This window comes from Dendropsophus ebraccatus, chromosome 3 (assembly GCF_027789765.1).
Source record: "Dendropsophus ebraccatus isolate aDenEbr1 chromosome 3, aDenEbr1.pat, whole genome shotgun sequence".
Taxonomy (NCBI): Eukaryota; Metazoa; Chordata; class Amphibia; order Anura; family Hylidae; genus Dendropsophus; species Dendropsophus ebraccatus.
The window spans coordinates 187612239-187630434 of record NC_091456.1 but is presented as its reverse complement, the minus strand read 5'-3'; the positions used below and the strand labels follow the sequence as shown (position 1 = coordinate 187630434).

The 18196-nt window shown below is 43.6% G+C and overlaps 2 protein-coding genes across 3 annotated transcripts in view; one reads left to right on the top strand and one right to left on the bottom strand.

Moving 5' to 3' along the window:
- LOC138786591 (oocyte zinc finger protein XlCOF7.1-like) overlaps nt 1–18196 on the top strand; it is a 496490-nt gene that overhangs the window by 262910 nt on the left and 215384 nt on the right. The gene's annotated exons all lie outside the window — the stretch shown is intronic.
- Nucleotides 2573–18196, bottom strand: part of LOC138786799 (oocyte zinc finger protein XlCOF6.1-like) — an 86827-nt gene continuing 71203 nt past the window's right edge. Inside the window, exons 1-3 of one of the 2 annotated variants that reach the window (XM_069963859.1) lie at nt 5805–5950; nt 5497–5710; nt 2573–4632 (exon numbers count right to left, since the gene is read on the bottom strand). In XM_069963859.1, coding sequence (XP_069819960.1) covers nt 3836–4632; nt 5497–5680 — 981 coding nt within the window. In that variant the 5' untranslated portion in view covers nt 5681–5710; nt 5805–5950 and the 3' untranslated portion in view covers nt 2573–3835. Of the gene's footprint in view, nt 4633–5496; nt 5711–5804; nt 5951–18196 lie in introns of those variants that run through there. The other variant, XM_069963858.1, reaches the window with a different exon arrangement.

Here is an 18196-nt window from a genome sequence, read left to right as displayed (position 1 = left end):
TTGTTCTATGGGAGGCCTATCATCAGGGGACATTGCATTGCCCTTGCAAAAAAAAAAAAAAAAAAAGATCGTCAGGCCTGCTTACTAGACACCAAAAGGAAAATCCTTGATCTGGACAATCCTCTTTCCTCCCGACCGTCCATAGGGATTTTGCATAGACTGGTGGCTGGCAGAGCCCGGCTCAAGACCTTACTATTCACAAGGTAGAGCGTTTGCTATTGTACTCTAGGCAGCGTTTCTACGAAAAGGCCAACAAGGCCAACACCTTCTTAGCTTTTATGCTTTCCGAGCGCTCTGCAGCCCAGTTTCTACAAGCCTTAAGGGACCATTTAGGGAATATAAAATTCTATCCGGCCGAGGTGTCCTCGAGATTTTATCTAACCTGTACTCCCTCCCATCTTCTCTGCCTTCTGACCCAGAAGCACGAGACCAGAAGATTTGAGCTTTCTTAACTTCTTGTCAGTTACCCATTCTCACCCAGGAGGCTGTGGAACATCTGAACCCTCCTTTCTCTCTGGAAGAGAAGTCCTTAAAAAAGACCTTTTCTGACTAACTCACCTCGCTTTACGTACACGCAGTTCCACTATTTTATGATGTCTCAGGTGCGCCGACTGGGGGGGGGGGGGGAATTAGGGGGAAAATAAAGACCAAAGGGGTGTGGACAAGACAAGGATCATGGATCGGAGGAATTTGGGAGTTCTGAGCTTTCCTGCGTTGCACTACGCCTACAGGTCGATTCACCTCACACACTCATGCTTTTATGCCCGGCTCCCGGGCCGTAACTCGAGCGTAAATCGCCACCTAACACCTCTGGCACTCCCACACACCCACTTTGTCACTAACGCTCCCTGTTCGCTGGCCAACACAAACATGAAACTTTGCTGTATCTGAATCCACCGGCCGCTTCCAAGACACACAAACATGAAACATGCACACAAAACTTTACTCTGTTCCGCTAGCCGTTGTCTTACGTGTGACCCACCGACCACAGCCGCAAACACAAAACACCAACACAAAACTTCGCTGTGTCTGGACCCACCAACCATTGTCATACACGTGACCCAGTGGCTGCTGCCCGACATCAAATACACAAAACCTTGCTGTCACCACCCTGTTACCTTACCCGGGAGACAGGGAGCCCCAAAAGTGTTCTACACGCAAGCAGACACACCCACAAGGTAGAGAAAGCCACCTGGTCATACAATATACAGTCACACACCGCACATACACTCTTCACAGAGCGAACTAGGTTAGTTTTAGTGTACAAGACAAACCATCAAACTTTTAGATTTTTTTTTTTTTAATCAGAACTCGTTTTTATTAGGCATAACAACTATCAGGCATAATACAGCGTTTCCTTTTACATGCTTGACATGCAGCTACATATATCACAGCTTAACACATAACACCGAGGGAGTCCATCGCTTTTACCCATAAATTTTTGCCTACACATGTATGGCTATATCCAATACTAACTCCCTCCCATACTCACTAAAAAACTTTTAGGTTTAATGCATAAAAATGCACAGTACTTGCTTACAAATGACATAAAGACACTGGAAACAATGAAAATAAAAAGGATAAAATAAGAAAGTTCGGATACTCAGCATAGAGATGCGTCGTATAGGTTCTTCCTCCCCAGGGGATGGGGCATAGAAAATGGTGCACAAACCAATTCGTTGGGTTCCTCAACTCTGTGACACTCCAATGTTCCCTAAGCCTCATTTTTATCTAAGGGCCCTATTCCACCGGACGATTATCGTTCAGATTATCGTTAAATCGTTTGAATCTAAACGATAATCGTTCGGTTGAAATGCAGTTAACGATTGACGACCGAACGAGAAATCGTTGATCGCTTTATAAGACCTGGACCTATTTTTATCGTTGCTCGTTCGCAAATCGTTCGCATTGAATAAGACGTTGTTCGCTCGTTTGCAATAGATACGTAATAGCGAATAAATAGCGAAGAAAAAACTATCGCAATTACGATCATAATTAACGATTATCGTTCCATGGAAATAAGTGAACGTTTTCAGGTCTTTCGCAATAGCCGACGTTTGAGATAGTTAATCGTTAACAATTATGCAAACGATAATTGTCCGCTGGAATAGGGCCCTAAGGCCTGAAAGGGTCTGGTCTAGGGGGCTTCACCAGACATCACTGACTGAGGGCCCTATTCCACGGGACGATTATCGTTCAGATTATCGTTAAATCGTTCGAATCCAAACAATAATCGTTCGTTTGAAAAGCAGTTAACTATTAACGACTGAACAAGAAATCGTTGATCGTTTAATAAGACCTGGACCTATTTTTATCGTTGCTCATTCGCAAATCGTTCTCATTAAATAAGATGTCGTTTGGTCGTTCGCAGTAGTGACGAATGCAATAGCGACGACAAAACGACCGCAAGAACGATCATAAGTTAAGATTATCGTTCCATGTAATTGGGTGAACGATTTCAGGTCTTTCGCAATAGCGGTCGTTTGGATCGTTTATCGTTAATGATTATACGAACGATAATCGTCCCGTGGAATAGGGCCCTAAGCCCCTCTGGGCAGAGCTTCGTTGGCCTTCCCTTTAGCCATCAAGGGTACACACCTAAAAAGATACTTTCCCAAGTGCCCCGGTACGAGCCCCGACCCTTCATTATTCATATCTCCCCGTTCTGATTCCTGGCATATCAAACATTGTATGTCCTGGATGTTCAGAGCGTGAGATCCCCATTATGTGATGATGACCAGTAGATGGATGATGTTTCGACTCCCTACAATGTCCTCGTCATACCCAACGCTATGAAATTGGTTCTATGGCTATATGTTTTATTTAGAGTTATGGAAGATTCCATGTTCCTACTTATCTTCTGAAAGAGAATCCCAACCCCCTGCTGGCATGGAGTCAGTAAGCCTGCCTAGACGGCTCGATCATAAACTGTAAACAAACGCCAATCTACTAGATCAGTGCTCGTTTACAGAGCAATTAAACGGTCTATCAGGCAGCAAAGAGGGGGGGGGGGTGTAGGTTTAGATCTCTGCTTGCTGACTGTGATTGAAAACATCTTAGTTCCATCCAGACTCTAAGAACATCCATAACACTTACAATATACAGAGCTGAGACACAAAGACAGGTACATATGCCTGCATTTAATCACAGCAAGCAGAGATAGAACTAAAACATCTCATCTTACAGAGCCCTAGGCTCAGGGACACATGAAAGTCTATGGAAGCAGAACAGGTGCATGGAGATGATGCAGATAATGTCTCCTAAGGGCAGTGTTACCGAGTCAATAGACAGCTAACCCGACCCCCAGAGAGATAACTACAAATTTAGGGGAAAGAGAGAGCAGCGTGCTGTCAGAGTGGACCCACCCAGAGAGATAACATGTCCTGTGTCTACAAAGTTAGAAGGAAGAGAGAGCAGCCTGCTGTCAGAGTGGATCCACAGTAGAGGATTTTAGACTTCTAGAACAGGTAAATATGAGAAAAAAGCAGGTAAAGGATGCAAGATCTGTTCTGTCTCTTGTCTTATATCCTTTTATGTAACATACTTTCACGCATTATTTAGTTGGACTGATTATAGTATAGTTGCTGGCTTCTGGATGGTGATAAATATACTCCACTTTTCAGGACATGTGTGGACATGTAATCTGTTTGTAATACCACTACTGAAGGTGTACATTTTCATGTCCTACTTTGTTGTTATGGCCCATATTGTAGTGTGGCAGTATGTTTGTTACTACTTTTTTTCTTTCATTTCAAAACTTTAATAGAAATTACAGTTAAAAAGAAAATGACTCTTCCTCTGTGTGAATTATTTAATGCTTAACAAAATTTGATCTCTAAGAAAAACATTTCCTACACTCTGAAAATGAAACTGACTTCTTCGCTATGTGAATTCTTTGATGGTTAACAAGCTTTCCTCTAAGAGAAAAACACTTTCCACATACTGAACATGAAAATGGCTTCTCCCCTGTGTGAATTTTTTGATGGTCAACAAGATTTGATTTCTTAGTAAAACCTTTTCCACATTCTGAACAGGAAAATGGCTTCTCCCCTGTGTGAATTCTTTGATGGCTAACAAGCTTTGATTTGTGAGTAAAACATTTTTCACATTCTGAACAAGAAAATGGTCTCTCCTCTGTGTGAATTCGTTTATGTTCAACAAGTTTTGATATCTTTTTAAAACATTTTCCACATTCCAAACATGAAAATGGCTTCTCTGTGTGAATTCTTTGATGTTGAAGAAGATTTGATTGGTGAGTAAAACATTTCCCACAATATGGACATGAAAATGGCCTCTCCCCTGTGTGAATTCTTAAATGGTTAACAAGCTTTGATCTAAGAGAAAAACATTTTCCACATTCTGAACATGAAAATGGCTTCTCCCTTGTAATATGTAAATATGAAAACTGAGGTTTTCCTGTGTTTGCTCCTTGATGTTCATCATCTTCTCTGTAAATGTCAGCTTGCTGTGATGGAGCAGAAGATGGGACTTGTATAACAGGATGAGATGAGAGATCTTTGCTGTGAGGGGCTGAGGGTGTATCTGGGATAGTGGACGGCTCCTCATATGTATCTTGTGTGATATGATCCTCTGAGGAGATCTGATGTCCCCCTGAGCTCCTGGTAGAATTATCTGCAAAGGAGAAAACACCATTTCTCTTATTTCCCAGTAATAGAAGCTTAAAGAGGACCTGTCACCCCCGTGCCGGGGTGACAGGCTCCCGACCCCTCGTTACAGCCCCCTATACTCACCTGATCCCGCTTCCTGATCCGGTCAGGTCACGGAGATATGAGCGCCCGAACCCCGGTGCGCGCGCTCACAGGAGAGTCCGACGACCATAGAGAATGATGAAGCATCGGACTCCCCATTCATTCTCTATGAGCATCGGACTCTCCTGTGAGCGCGCGCCGGGGTTCGGGCGCTCATATCTCCGTGACCCGACCGGATCAGGAAGCGGGACCAGGTGAGTATAGGGGGCTGTAACGGGGGGTCGGGAGCCTGTCACCCCGGCACGGGGGGTGACAGGTCTCCTTTAAACATATTGCAGACATGGAAAGTTACTCTTTTTTATGTAACATAATAAGAATGATCAGATCTGTTCCCATCCACAGGAAGTGTCAGGGAGAAGAATCTAGAAGCTGGAGGCCGGGGAGATGACGTCCTTAGTAGCAAAAATAATGGAAACTTTTCTCAAATAAAAAATGGGACTATTGACCACCTATTGTTAAGTATTAAGTCTGTTAATCTGGAGATGCCTGGAGTTTTCACAACAGGTACGCTGTAAGATGAGGACAGTCACTATAGATGCAGCAGCAGGAGACTGATAGTGATATATTGTCCGCTGGGACTGTGCTGTATATTAGAATTTAGGCAGAATGATTATATAGCTGGAAAACTGACAGGACACAGAACTTATAATATTCCACACAGAATAGTTACAGCCGGTGACTGAGGAGAATGTGTGACTGTTCTCTGCATTTAGTGGTCACTACTCACCTGGGTGGTTATCTGTAGTGATGTCCTCCTTATACTGCTCATCACTGCCGTATTCTGTCTCTTCTTCTTCTTTTGCCCTCATGTATGTGCCATTCATAAAGTTCAGATTCTTTCCCATAGGAATGTCCACCTTATACCAGTCATCACTGCTGTCATCTGTCTCCTCTTCTTCTTTTATAATCATATCTGGAGCATTGATGTCAAGATCTTTCCCCTGATTCATAACATGAGAGAAATATTGTAGAAGTCATCAGACAGGAGGAGACGTCAGGTGGGATGTACAGATCATAGGGAACATCTCCATCTACCTGATCCTGATCCTGAGGAAGAAGAGGACGTGGACATCTCTCTGGTGCTGTTCTCTTACTGGATCTGACTGGAGGGAACACATACAGAGACTAAATTCATTCTTTCCATCCAGATAATACAGAGAGGAGGTGTGTATATAGTCCTGTCTATTACCTGCTGATGGGAGGGGCTGCTGATCCTCCAGCATCACATCCTTGTACTGATCCTTGTGTCCTTCTACATACTCCCACTCCTCCATGGAGAAATAGACCGCCACGTCCTGACACCTTATAGGAACCTGACACAAACAATGATCACACAGTCATCCCCCCCACCCCTCCAGTGGTGTTACTGTATAATGTCCCTAGAAGAACGGACAAACATGAACAGAGAGGGGTGGGTGCTCATATAGTGTAGTAGCTCAATGGAGTGGAATTTCCAATATAAAAAGCAAGTTGTAGACTAACCTTTTCGTGTTGTGCGTACGATAGGCACAACACTAGCAAAGCCCAAATTAACACAGAAGTCCGCAGCCAGGCAAACAGTGGTAGTGGTCGGCCCCCGTCTAGATGCCGACAATTGCCAAATGTGTATACAAGATAGACTGTAGATAGCTGATATAGCCTCAGCGCAGGACTTGCAAGACGTACTCTCCAGTATTATTCATAAAATTGGTTTAATGAGCAACGCGTTTCGGCGATGTACTGCCGCCTTTATCAAGCTCCTACATCATGTATACAAATGATCCTTTTTATACACTCCATTAGGTTCTGTGACCTTCCACCTGAGGGGCGGGGGCCAGTGTCACATGACTTCATGGGTATCACATGACTTCATGGGTATCACATGACTTCATGGGTATCACATGACTTCATGAGTATCACTTGACTTTACAATATCACATGATTTCCAAGATTTACCGTCTCCGTATGTACTCGTAGTGGCCGTGCGCCGAGCCGTGCAACTCCGAGACGTCACATCCGCTGACGTCAGTGGGTGAAATCCCGAGTTGTTGACCTACTGTGAGCTGGAAGGTGTCACGCAGACTCGGTCGGTGAAAACAGCTCGGCTCGATCATTGGTTCATCGCCCGACGAACGTCACCACATCAGATCTCACAGCAAGTCAGCTTATCAGGGAATAGAGCCACCCACATTGCCGCCCGATGGACTACGGACTTGCCGACCTGTAGGCACACGAGCACATGCAACCAATGAGCAATCGGAGACAATACATACTAAAAACTAAAATTGTATAGAAAAATATATATAAAAACCTAATGAACCTAATCTAATGGACCTGAAATGGCACACTCGATTGTAAAGAGGCATATAAAATCATACAATATAAAATACATAGTGACACATTGATGTATAAACAGATAAATCAGTAATTACAGTAATTGCACATTAAAAAAAAATTACAATTGAGAATTGGAAGGCAAGGAATCTATCTGCAGGCCATAAAATCTCAGATCCCAGATTCTAGCGCTTCATTCAGACCATCGGGAACTAATGTTTTCAGCTTAAAAATCCAGAACGCTTCCCTTCTATTTAGGGCCTTATATCTATTGATCTCACTCATCTGTATTTGCTCTAACGGCATCACACTGATGCAACTGAAGTTCCCCTGATGGAATTCATGAAGGTGTCGGGATACACTGTGCTTCAAAAAATGTGAGTTAGCATTAAACCGATGGCCTGTGAGTCTTCTTCTCAGTGCCTGCGTGGTCCTCCCAATGTATCGAAGGCCACACTCACACTCGAGAAGATAAATCACAAAATCAGAGCCACAGTTCAAATCGGAATAAATATGAAAAACCTCACCTGTAACGTTGGATTTAAAACATTGTGCATGGTCTTTTATGCTTGAACAGCATAAACATCCCCTATTCATACATTTGGATACTCTTCCCTTGGTTTTTAGTCCTGATTTGACTGGTCTTTTACCTTTTATCCTACTGGGGGCAAGGATGGTTTTTAATGTTTTTCCCCTTCTGAAGGTAATTCTGGGTTTCTCGGGGATGGTAGTCTTGAGGATAGGATCCTTGAGGAGAATTTTCCAGTTGCGCTCGAGTGCTTTTCTTATCTCTCTATTATGAGAATTGAAACTCGTAATGAAATTAGACTTATAGTCGATATTACTATTTTTGGTTCTTTTTTCTCTCTTTGGATAAAGAATTTCTTTCTGCGTCTCTCTTAAATTAGATTTATAAGCCGCGGAAAGAAGGGCTTTAGGATAACCCTTTTGTTTAAATCTATTTTGCAAGGTTCTGGCTTGTTTTTTGAAAACATCGGTAGAGCTACAATTCTTACGGATGCGTCTATATTGGTTAAACGGGATATTATAGATCCACTTCTTGTAGTGGGCGCTATGGAAATCGAGGTAGCTATTTGTATCTACTTTTTTAAAATGGGTACTTGTTAGAATTTTTTCTTGTTTATTAGCACCTCTATATCTAAAAACACCATTTTTTTAGGGTCTATATGGGCTGTAAATTGCAGCCCCCAATTATTGGAGTTGAGATGCTCCACAAACGATTGTGCAGATGATCCGTCCCCCTTCCATATGACAAAGAGGTCATCTAAGTACCTCTTATAATGGTCATGATACCACGGGGAACCGTATATATACAGAGACTCGAACCCGCCCATAAAGATGTTAACATAACTGGGCACGGCTCGAGTCCCCATCGCGATCCCCCACGTTTGGTGATAAACGACCCCTGCGTAAGTGAAGATATTGTGGGTAAGTATGAATTCGAGTCCACGAACCAAAAAATCGATTTGACTCTGATCATACCTGCCCTCCTTCCCTAAAGCTTCAGAGACTGCTTGTAGTCCCAAGGAATGCTCGATATTTGAGTATAGGGCCGTTACATCTAAGGATAATAATGTCCCAGCATTCTCAGCAGCCCCAGTCTCACCTCTCTACTCAGCAGCTCCACCATCTTGTTGGTGACTTCTAGGATCTTCTCTTCCTCCATTTCCTCATGTATCAGGGGCCCCGGGATTGGGCTCAGGGTTCTTCCCCATCCTTCACACCCAGGGGCCCCACAGCGCCCACTAGAGGACTTCTTCACTACTGTGTAATCCTGTGTATGGAGAGACACATTACTATCACCCCATCCATTCCCAGAATCCCTCACCTCTCCAGTCCTATCCATCTGTTATTCCATAGATAAGAATGATGTCATGATGACATCACTCCCAGAATCCCTCACCTCTCCAGTCCTATCCATCTGTTATTCCATAGATAAGAATGATGTCATGATGACATCACTCCCAGAATCCCTCACCTCTCCAGTCCTATCCATCTGTTATTCCATAGATAAGAATGATGTCATGATGACATCACTCCCAGAATCCCTCACCTCCCCAGTCCTATCCCTCTGTTATTCCATAGATAAGAATGATGTCATGATGACATCACTCCCAGAATCCCTCACCTCTCCAGTCCTATCCATCTGTTATTCCATAGATAAGAATGATGTCATGATGACATCACTCCCAGAATCCCTCACCTCTCCAGTCCTATCCATCTGTTATTCCATAGATAAGAATGATGTCATGATGACATCACTCCCAGAATCCCTCACCTCCCCAGTAAGCAGGAAGAGTATGTGTAGGGTGAGGGTTATTATCCTCTCGGCCATCTTGTCTCTGTCTCTCTCCATGGTTGATGGGTCGGTCTCTTATATAGAAGATATCAGCAGAGGATCCTGGAGTGTTGGGAGATGAATGGAGAGAAGATGAGACAATGTAATATATCTGGTATCGCTCAAAACCATAGAAAAAAAAAACACTTCATACATAACACTGCTCAGTCCTGAAGGGGTTAATCCTCCCAGCTCCTTCCCTCCACCTGCAGAGCTGTACAGGAGCCGTGTGCTTCCCCTGTGCTTCCAGGACCTGCCATGATGTCACAGTCATGTGATCAGTCACATGGAGGAGGGGGAGGAGTCACATGATCAGGGGCTGCTGCTCAGTGTTTGCAGGACTCTGCTGTGCTGGATGAGCTGAAGTGATGTGTGTGCAGCAGAGCTGTCTGTGTGTGATGTGTGTGGAGCAGAGCTGTGTATGTGTGTGTTATACAAGCCTGCAGCAGAGCCCTGTGTGTAATGTACATGTAGCTGAGCTGTATGTGTGTAATGTACATGTAGCTGAGCTGTATGTGTGTAATGTACATGTAGCTGAGCTGTATGTGTGTAATGTACATGTAGCTGAGATGTATGTGTGTAATGTACATGTAGCTGAGCTGTATATGTGTAATGTACATGTAGCTGAGCTGTATATGTGTGTAATGTACATGCAGCTGAGCTGTATGTGTGTAATGTACATGTAGCTGAGCTGTATATGTGTGTAATGTACATGTAGCTGAGCTGTATGTGTGTAATGTACATGTAGCTGAGCTGTATGTGTGTAATGTACATGTAGCTGAGCTGTATATGTGTAATGTACATGCAGCTGAGCTGTATATGTGTAATGTACATGTAGCTGAGCTGTATATGTGCAATGTACATGTAGCTGAGCTGTATATGTGCAATGTACATGTAGCTGAGCTGTATATGTGCAATGTACATGTAGCTGAGCTGTATATGTGCAATGTACATGTAGCTGAGCTGTATATGTGTAATGTACATGTAGCAGAGCTGTATGTGTGTAATGTACATGTAGCTGAGCTGTTTGTGTCATGTACATGTAGCTGAGCTGTATGTGTGTAATGTACATGTAGCTGAGCTGTATATGTGTCATGTACATGTAGCTGAGCTGTATGTGTGTAATGTACATGTAGCTGAGCTGTATGTGTGTAATGTACATGTAGCTGAGCCATATGTGTACACAGTTGAGCTGTATATGTGTAATGTTCATGTAGCTGAGCTGTATGTGTACACAGTAGACCTGTATATGGTGACTGCTGCACTTAGTTTAAAGGGGTACTCTGGCCCTGATTAAAAAAAAAAACAATCAATCAATCATAAACAGAGTTACACCGGGCGCACGGTTGGGTGCATGGCTGGCCAGATTCAGTAAGAGTTAAGGCATGAATTTGGCTGGGGAAAGGGGGCAGGGTCTAATTTAAAATCAGTGTATGGTTCTTGCTAATGCTGCGTTTACACGAAACGATAATTCGCCCGATCGTACGATTAACAATGTCGGAGTAACTATTTTTTTTTTCATAACGATCAGAGTTTAGACGGTACGCTATATCATACGGAAAACTCGTTTTGCGATCGCTTAAGCCTATTGTACACATTGGTTAAATCGGCAAACGACTGTTCACGTGGAACGATCTGCGAATTTTTTGCGAACAATCAACAACGATTTGAGAAGTTGTTGAAAGATCAAAATTAAAGATTTCTCGCTCGTCGTTTGATCGTTCGCTGCGTTTACACGTACAATTATCGTTCAAATTTGATCGTTATCGTGCGAATTCGAAACGCAGCCTAAGGGTCCATTTACACTGAAAGATTATCTGAGAGATTATCTGCCAAAGATTTGAAGCCAAAACCAGGAACAGACTATAAACAGAGATCAGGTCATAAAGGAAAGACTGAGATTTCTTCTCTTTTCAAATCCATTCCTGGCTTTGGCTTCAAATCTTTGGCAGGAAATCTTTCTGTGTAAATGGACCCTAAATCCCCCCCCCCCCAAGTGTCCACTTTGTGATCAAGACAAAAGCTAGGCCCCTAACGTCATATGCTCAAGTTGTTCAAATGGTCTCCATGACTGGTTGCACATAAGGAAAGTGGCCAGGCCATTTGCTGTTCTCTCGATTTAAAGGGAACCCAAAAATCATAGCGATGACAGCTGCTTTTGTTTTCTGAAAGAACAAACATACGTTTTTTTACCCTGAAATTCAATCTGCGATTAGGCCAGTTCCACATGATGGTACCGCGCCAGTTCCTGAACCAACGTTGTGTGGATTGGATGGAAATGAAGAAGAATATGAAGACTATGGAGCTGAAGCTACTGGTGAAGACATGGAGACCTCAAGTCAAAATGAGTATGTACCTGATCAAGCAGAAGGAACACTTTTTTTTCAGTAGTCAGGATTAATTATAATTTTTTTACTGTAACTACAGCTTTGCTCTTCCGTACAAGCACAGCATCTTAACGCTGTGCCCGTCGGCTGTAAGGTATTGGGGAGTGTTTGGTTAGTGGGAACCTGGTGATAGGTAAAGGGCTACTTCAAGCAAACTGATGGTATTGCTTATAGAGGACACGACCATAAAAAATAAACTGACCCTAACCTTCCTCACTCCCTTAAAGCCCCCGCTGTCGCACTGCTTGGTTTTGCGCATTACTGGTTCCCAGTCTGGTATTTTGATACCTTGATCAGCCAGTCAGTGAACACAGTGGTGTCCTGTGTCGGTCTCTGATCAGGTCCCAGACATGCACCTGTGTATAGACCTGAGCAGTGATATGAGTGAGGAAAGTTATGCTGCGTTTACACGGAACGATTGTCTTCAGAATTTTTGCGATAACGATCGCATTTGAGCGATAATCATTCCATGTAAGCACAGTGAACAGTCAAGCGGCGAGCGAGAAATCGTTGATTTTGGTCTTTCAGCATGTTTTCACATCGCCGTTGGTCGTTCGCTAAAAATTCGCAGATCGCTTTGTGTAAATAGTCTTTTAAAGATTCACCCTATGTGAAAGATGGGCTTAAGCGATCTTAAAAAACGATCGCAATAACGATTTTCTACCTATTTTTTCTCCGTCTAAACACTACTCGTTATAAAACCCAAATGGTTGTTTCAAAATCGTTAAACGATCGATTGGGTGAATTATCGCTCCGTGTAAACGCAGCATTCGTGTCACTTTCTGCATTTTTTTTTCGGTAGTGCCCTGTTTAAGTAATACTGAGTACCCTTATAATTTCTTGTTTTTTTTTGTTTTTTTTTCAAAAAACTTTCTTTATTTAAAGTTTTTCCAAACATACAAGAGCAGTGGTTACAATACAGACAAAGTCGGCAAAGACAGTATAACAGATAATATACCATCTTAGAGAGCATAGACGTAAGAGATTAAAAACTGATAACAGACCAACGTGCGCCAAAAAGGGGAGCCACAAGGAAGATGTCAAAAAATCATGGCTCTGGCTGGCATCAAGGAGCCACTGGAAATACGCATTAGTCAATCGTAACTGGTAACATGTAGACAAATACAAGAGCTGAGGAACAAACAAACAGCAGACATCAATCAAACACGAGAGGAGGAGGGGGTAGGGCCACTTTCAACTTTGACTCCTGTGGGGTTATAAGCAGAGCTGGTGTGCGGTTCATGGGGACCTTGTGGTATGAGTAAAGGGGAAGAGGAGAGTAGTACATATGATAGGGGAGGGGTGAGAGAACCGGGGGGGAGGGGATGATAGAAGGTATGGGGGGCTGTCTTGAGTTGTGACCAAGGGACCCAGGTCTGTTCACATTTAGTGTGAGATCTCAGCGTCCAACTTACTAACTCTTCCATACTGTGGATTTGGTCTACTTTAACATACCAATTTGGTGGGGTAGTCTGTCTCCAGAGTGCCGAAATAAGGAGTTTGGCAGCGGTAAGGAGGTCAACGAGAAGATTATGTTTTGATAGCGGAGTGCGCGAGGTGGGTAGCCATAATAAGAGCAGTTACAGTGTGATTACCGTGGTCTGACCACACATCTCCTGAATGTCTTTAGTCACCTGTTCCCAAAACATTTTAAGAGCAGGGCATGTCCAAAAGACGTGTTTGAGCGTTCCTCTTCTTTTGCCGCATCTCCAGGAGGTATCTGTTGGGAGAAGTCCCCATCCGTATTGTTGGTGCGGTGTGTTGTACCAGCGGGTTAGAATTTTATAACAGTTCTAATGTGTCTATTGAAATGTCAGTGGCAGAGACAGGTACCTTAGCTAGCGTTTTTGTTAAAGGTATTGTGTGCCAAAAAGTGTCGCCATCCTTGCTTCAGAAGTTGCCTCAGATACCGAAGAGGCATGGGGGGGAGGGAGAAAAAAAAAAGCTCCCTATTCAATTGTTGGCACATCCATAGAGTGGCTTTAGTCAGTGGGCTCAAAGAGTTCGGGATGGGGGTATTTGGGGGTGACCAGAGCAAATGATGATGATGACATAAAGGAATTGTTGCCCATTCCGCTCTAACTTGAAGAGTGACATTAGTCACAAATGTATCGCCTCATAATATTTCACTGGGTCTGGTAGACCAATTCCACCATCACACTTCCTTGTGTTAAGGACAGAAAAGGCGATTCTTGGTTTCTGCTGGTTCCATAAAAATGAATTAAACATCGCCTTAATGTTTCTCAAAAAGCACAGGGAGAATAAAATACATTAAAATGTAAGTTTCAGATGGCCAAAAATAATAATAAATGTCCTCACAATAGGCAATAAAACAATGCCTGAATATACTTCTGGTTTGCAAGCAGGAGCAGCTGTCACTTGCCCGACACTGGATGAGGACAAGGTCATTTTTCAAGTGTATCAGAATTTTAGCAGCAAACATCACTTTTCGATCCGGGATAAAACTCAGGCTCAGAAAAAATCATCTGAGTTTTAGTTTGGACTGAAAAGCATGAATGGCTGCACTAGAGATTACTAGTACATTGTCGGTAGCTGTTGACTTCAATGAGGCCGTTGCCTATCCAATGGCAGGTATGTTGGCAGCCAATTTGAACACATTGCCAGTGAATCTGTGCCTCACTTTCCTATTCTAAGGCTGGGTTCAAACTATTTTTTTTTTTTGCAAAAAAACGGATGGAAAAACAGCTGCATTTGTGTGCATCCGTTTTTCCATTGACTTCCATAACAAAAAAACGGATCAAAACACGTCAGTTTTTTTAACATACACAAAAATAAGTACATTTTTGTGAACGTTTAAATAAAAAAACGGATGCATTTTGATACTTTTTTTTATAATGGAAGTCAATGGAAAAACGGATGCATACAAATGCATCATTTAAAAAAAAAAAAAGAGATGAAAAAAAATGTAGCGTGAACCCAGCCTTAGGGTGGGTTCACACGTGCAGGATCTGCAGCAGATTTTAAGCTGCAGATTTGCTTTGAATCTGCAACTTCAAATCTGTGCCATCAAATCTGCTGCAGATCCTGTACATGTGAACGCACCCTTAAAGTTGTTGTTTATGTTTATTTATATATTGACCCTACTTCAGGGGCGTAGCTAGGATTCATGGGGCCCCATGAATCCTGTACACCCACCATTTAAGGCCAACTCCCAAACACACACAATGACGCACATATATACACACATAGGCACCATTAACATATACACAGATACACCACTGACATAAACACATTCACACTAGAATGTGATTACACTAGTGCAGATGTATACAGTATGAATAGACTGAACACAGGGAAATCATCTCAGTGTAATAAGAAATACTCAACCTGAAATAATATCTGCTGCATTTTCTTTTAATGGTGGGTTCTTTTATTAGAGCCCAGCATTAATAGAAGCTTCTGCAGAACATCTTTGGGAGCAAACCTGTCAATCACTTGAGACACAACTGACATACACAAACACACATACACCAGTGTTACAGACATTACTTACATATACACACATATACAGACCAGTGTTACAGACGTTACTTACATATACACACATATACACCAGTGTTACAGACACTACTTACATATACACACATATACACCAGTGTTACAGACATAACTTACATATACACACATATACACCAGTGTTACAGACATTACTTACATACACACACACATATACACCAGTGTTACAGACATTACTTACATATACACACATATACACCAGTGTTACAGACATTACTTACATACACACACACATATACACCAGTGTTGCAGACATTACTTACATATACACACATATACACCAGTGTTACAGACACTACTTACATATACACACATATACACCAGTGTTACAGACATTACTTACATATACACACATATATACACCAGTGTTACAGACATTACTTACATATACACACATATACACCAGTGTTACAGACATTACTTACATATACACACATATACACCAGTGTTACAGACACTACTTACATATACACACATATACACCAGTGTTACAGACATTACTTACATATACACACATATACACCAGTGTTACAGACATAACTTACATATACACACATATACACCAGTGTTACAGACATAACTTACATATACACACATATACACCAGTGTTACAGACATTACTTACATATACACACATATACACCAGTGTTACAGACATTACTTACATATACACACATATACACCAGTGTTACAGACACTACTTACATATACACCAGTGTTACAGACATTACTTACATATACACACATATACACCAGTGTTAGACATTACTTACATATACACACATATATACACCAGTCACAGACACTACTGACATATACACACAGAAAAATACATAGCTACAGTAGATACACTCACTAACATATACACATTTAGCCACAGATACATGCATACACGCACTCACTCACTGATACACATACATACACAGACTCAGCACTTACAGCTCCCAGGCTTCCCCCTACTCCTCCTGTAGTCCGGGCTGATCTTCACACAGAAGTATTGAGGACCTTTGGTTCATGTGATAAGGTCCTTCGTCCTCTCCTTCTGTGTGGTGCAGGACCTGCTGCTCTTTTCCTCTCCTGATGTGCAGCCCGCTCACCCTGAACTACAGTGAGCGGGCTGAAGAGTACAATGCCGGATCCCTCTTCCTCTCCGGGCCCCTGGGGGATGCGGTAGGCGGCTGTCTGTGGCATATCTACTATGAGGGCAGAGCAGGCTTTCTGGGGCCCCTTTCCTGCAAGGGCCCCATAGCAGTCGCCTTCCCTGCCTTCATTGTATCTACGCCCCTGCCCTACTTCCTTATCCAGCTACTGCCCCATCTCACTTCTTCCCTTTGCCTCAAAACTCCTTTAAAGGGAACCATTCACCCCGTGGCCCCCGTTAGAAACAGACATACAGTGACATAAAGGTCAATATACTTACCACATCGCTCCCGGTCCCGTCCCGGATCTCGTTGTTGACACGGAGAAATCGCCGATTCTTCTTCTCGCGCCCATTATGGTAATGAGCGCCGCCGGCCCGAAGTCCAGCCTTCTCCCCGCCTCCGACACTTGATTGACGCCGGGTCTTCTTCCTCCTCGTCTTCTTTCTTCTCGCCGGATCCCGCGCAGGCGCCGTGACGGTCGTTTTCGGCGCATGCGCAGTTCACAATTGAAGCCGCTCTGCAGCTCCACTGTTTACTGCGCGTGCGCCGATTGGCTCGAACACGCATCCTGTTTACCGTGCAGGCGCAGAAGAGGTGACGAGACCATCGCAGCGGCGCCTGCGCGGGAATTCGGCAGAAGACTGAAGACTGAAGACGTCAATCAAGTTCCAGGAGGCGTGGATGGGCGGCGACGAGAAGAGGACCTCATGAATAAGTTGGACTCGTCCGTCGTTTCCTATGGACGTTGGACTCATCTCAGCTCATTACCATAATGGGCGGGAGAAGAAGAATCAGCGATTTCTCCGTGTCAACAACGAGATCCGGGACGGGACCGGGAGCGATATGGTAAGTATATTGACCTTTATGTCACTGTATGTCTGTTTCTAATGGGGGCCACGGGGTGAATGGTTCCCTTTAACAACATGTCTACCATGAACTATCCTCCTACTTTTCATCCAACTCACTTTTTGACTCCCTGCAGTCTGGCTTCTACCCCTATAGTGCCCTATACAGTATCTAATCCCCCCAAAATGCCCTAAATAGTATCCAATCCCCCATTATAGTGCCCCATATAGTATCCAATCCCCCATTATAGTGCCCCACATAGTAGCCAATGCCCCCATATAGTGCCCCATATAGTATCCAATCCCCCATTATAGTTCCCCACATAGTATCCAATCCCCCCATATAGTGCCACACATAGTATCCAATCCCCCATATAGTGCCCCACATAGTATCCAATCCCCCATATAGTGCCCCACATAGTATCCAATCCCCCATATAGTGCCCCACATAGTATCCAATCCCCCAGTATAGTGCCCCACATAGTATCCAATCCCCCATATAGTGCCCCACATAGTATCCAATCCCCCATATAGTGCCCCACATAGTAGCCAATCCCCCAGATAGCGCCCCACATAGTAGCCAATCCCCCCATTACTGTGGCCCAACCAGAAAAACAATGAACCAGTAACTCACCTGTCCGCCAGTCCCAGCAGCTCCTCTCCCGGCACAGCGCGCACTCCCGTCATCCTCCGGGGCGGGTAGCGGGGTATACAGACACTGACTGTACCGGAAGTGATTCATGATGGAGGCTGCAGGTCACTTCCGGCACAGTCAGTGTCTCTGTACCCCGCTGCCCGCCCTGGAGGATGATGGGAGTGCGCATTCTGTCGGGAGAGGAGCTGC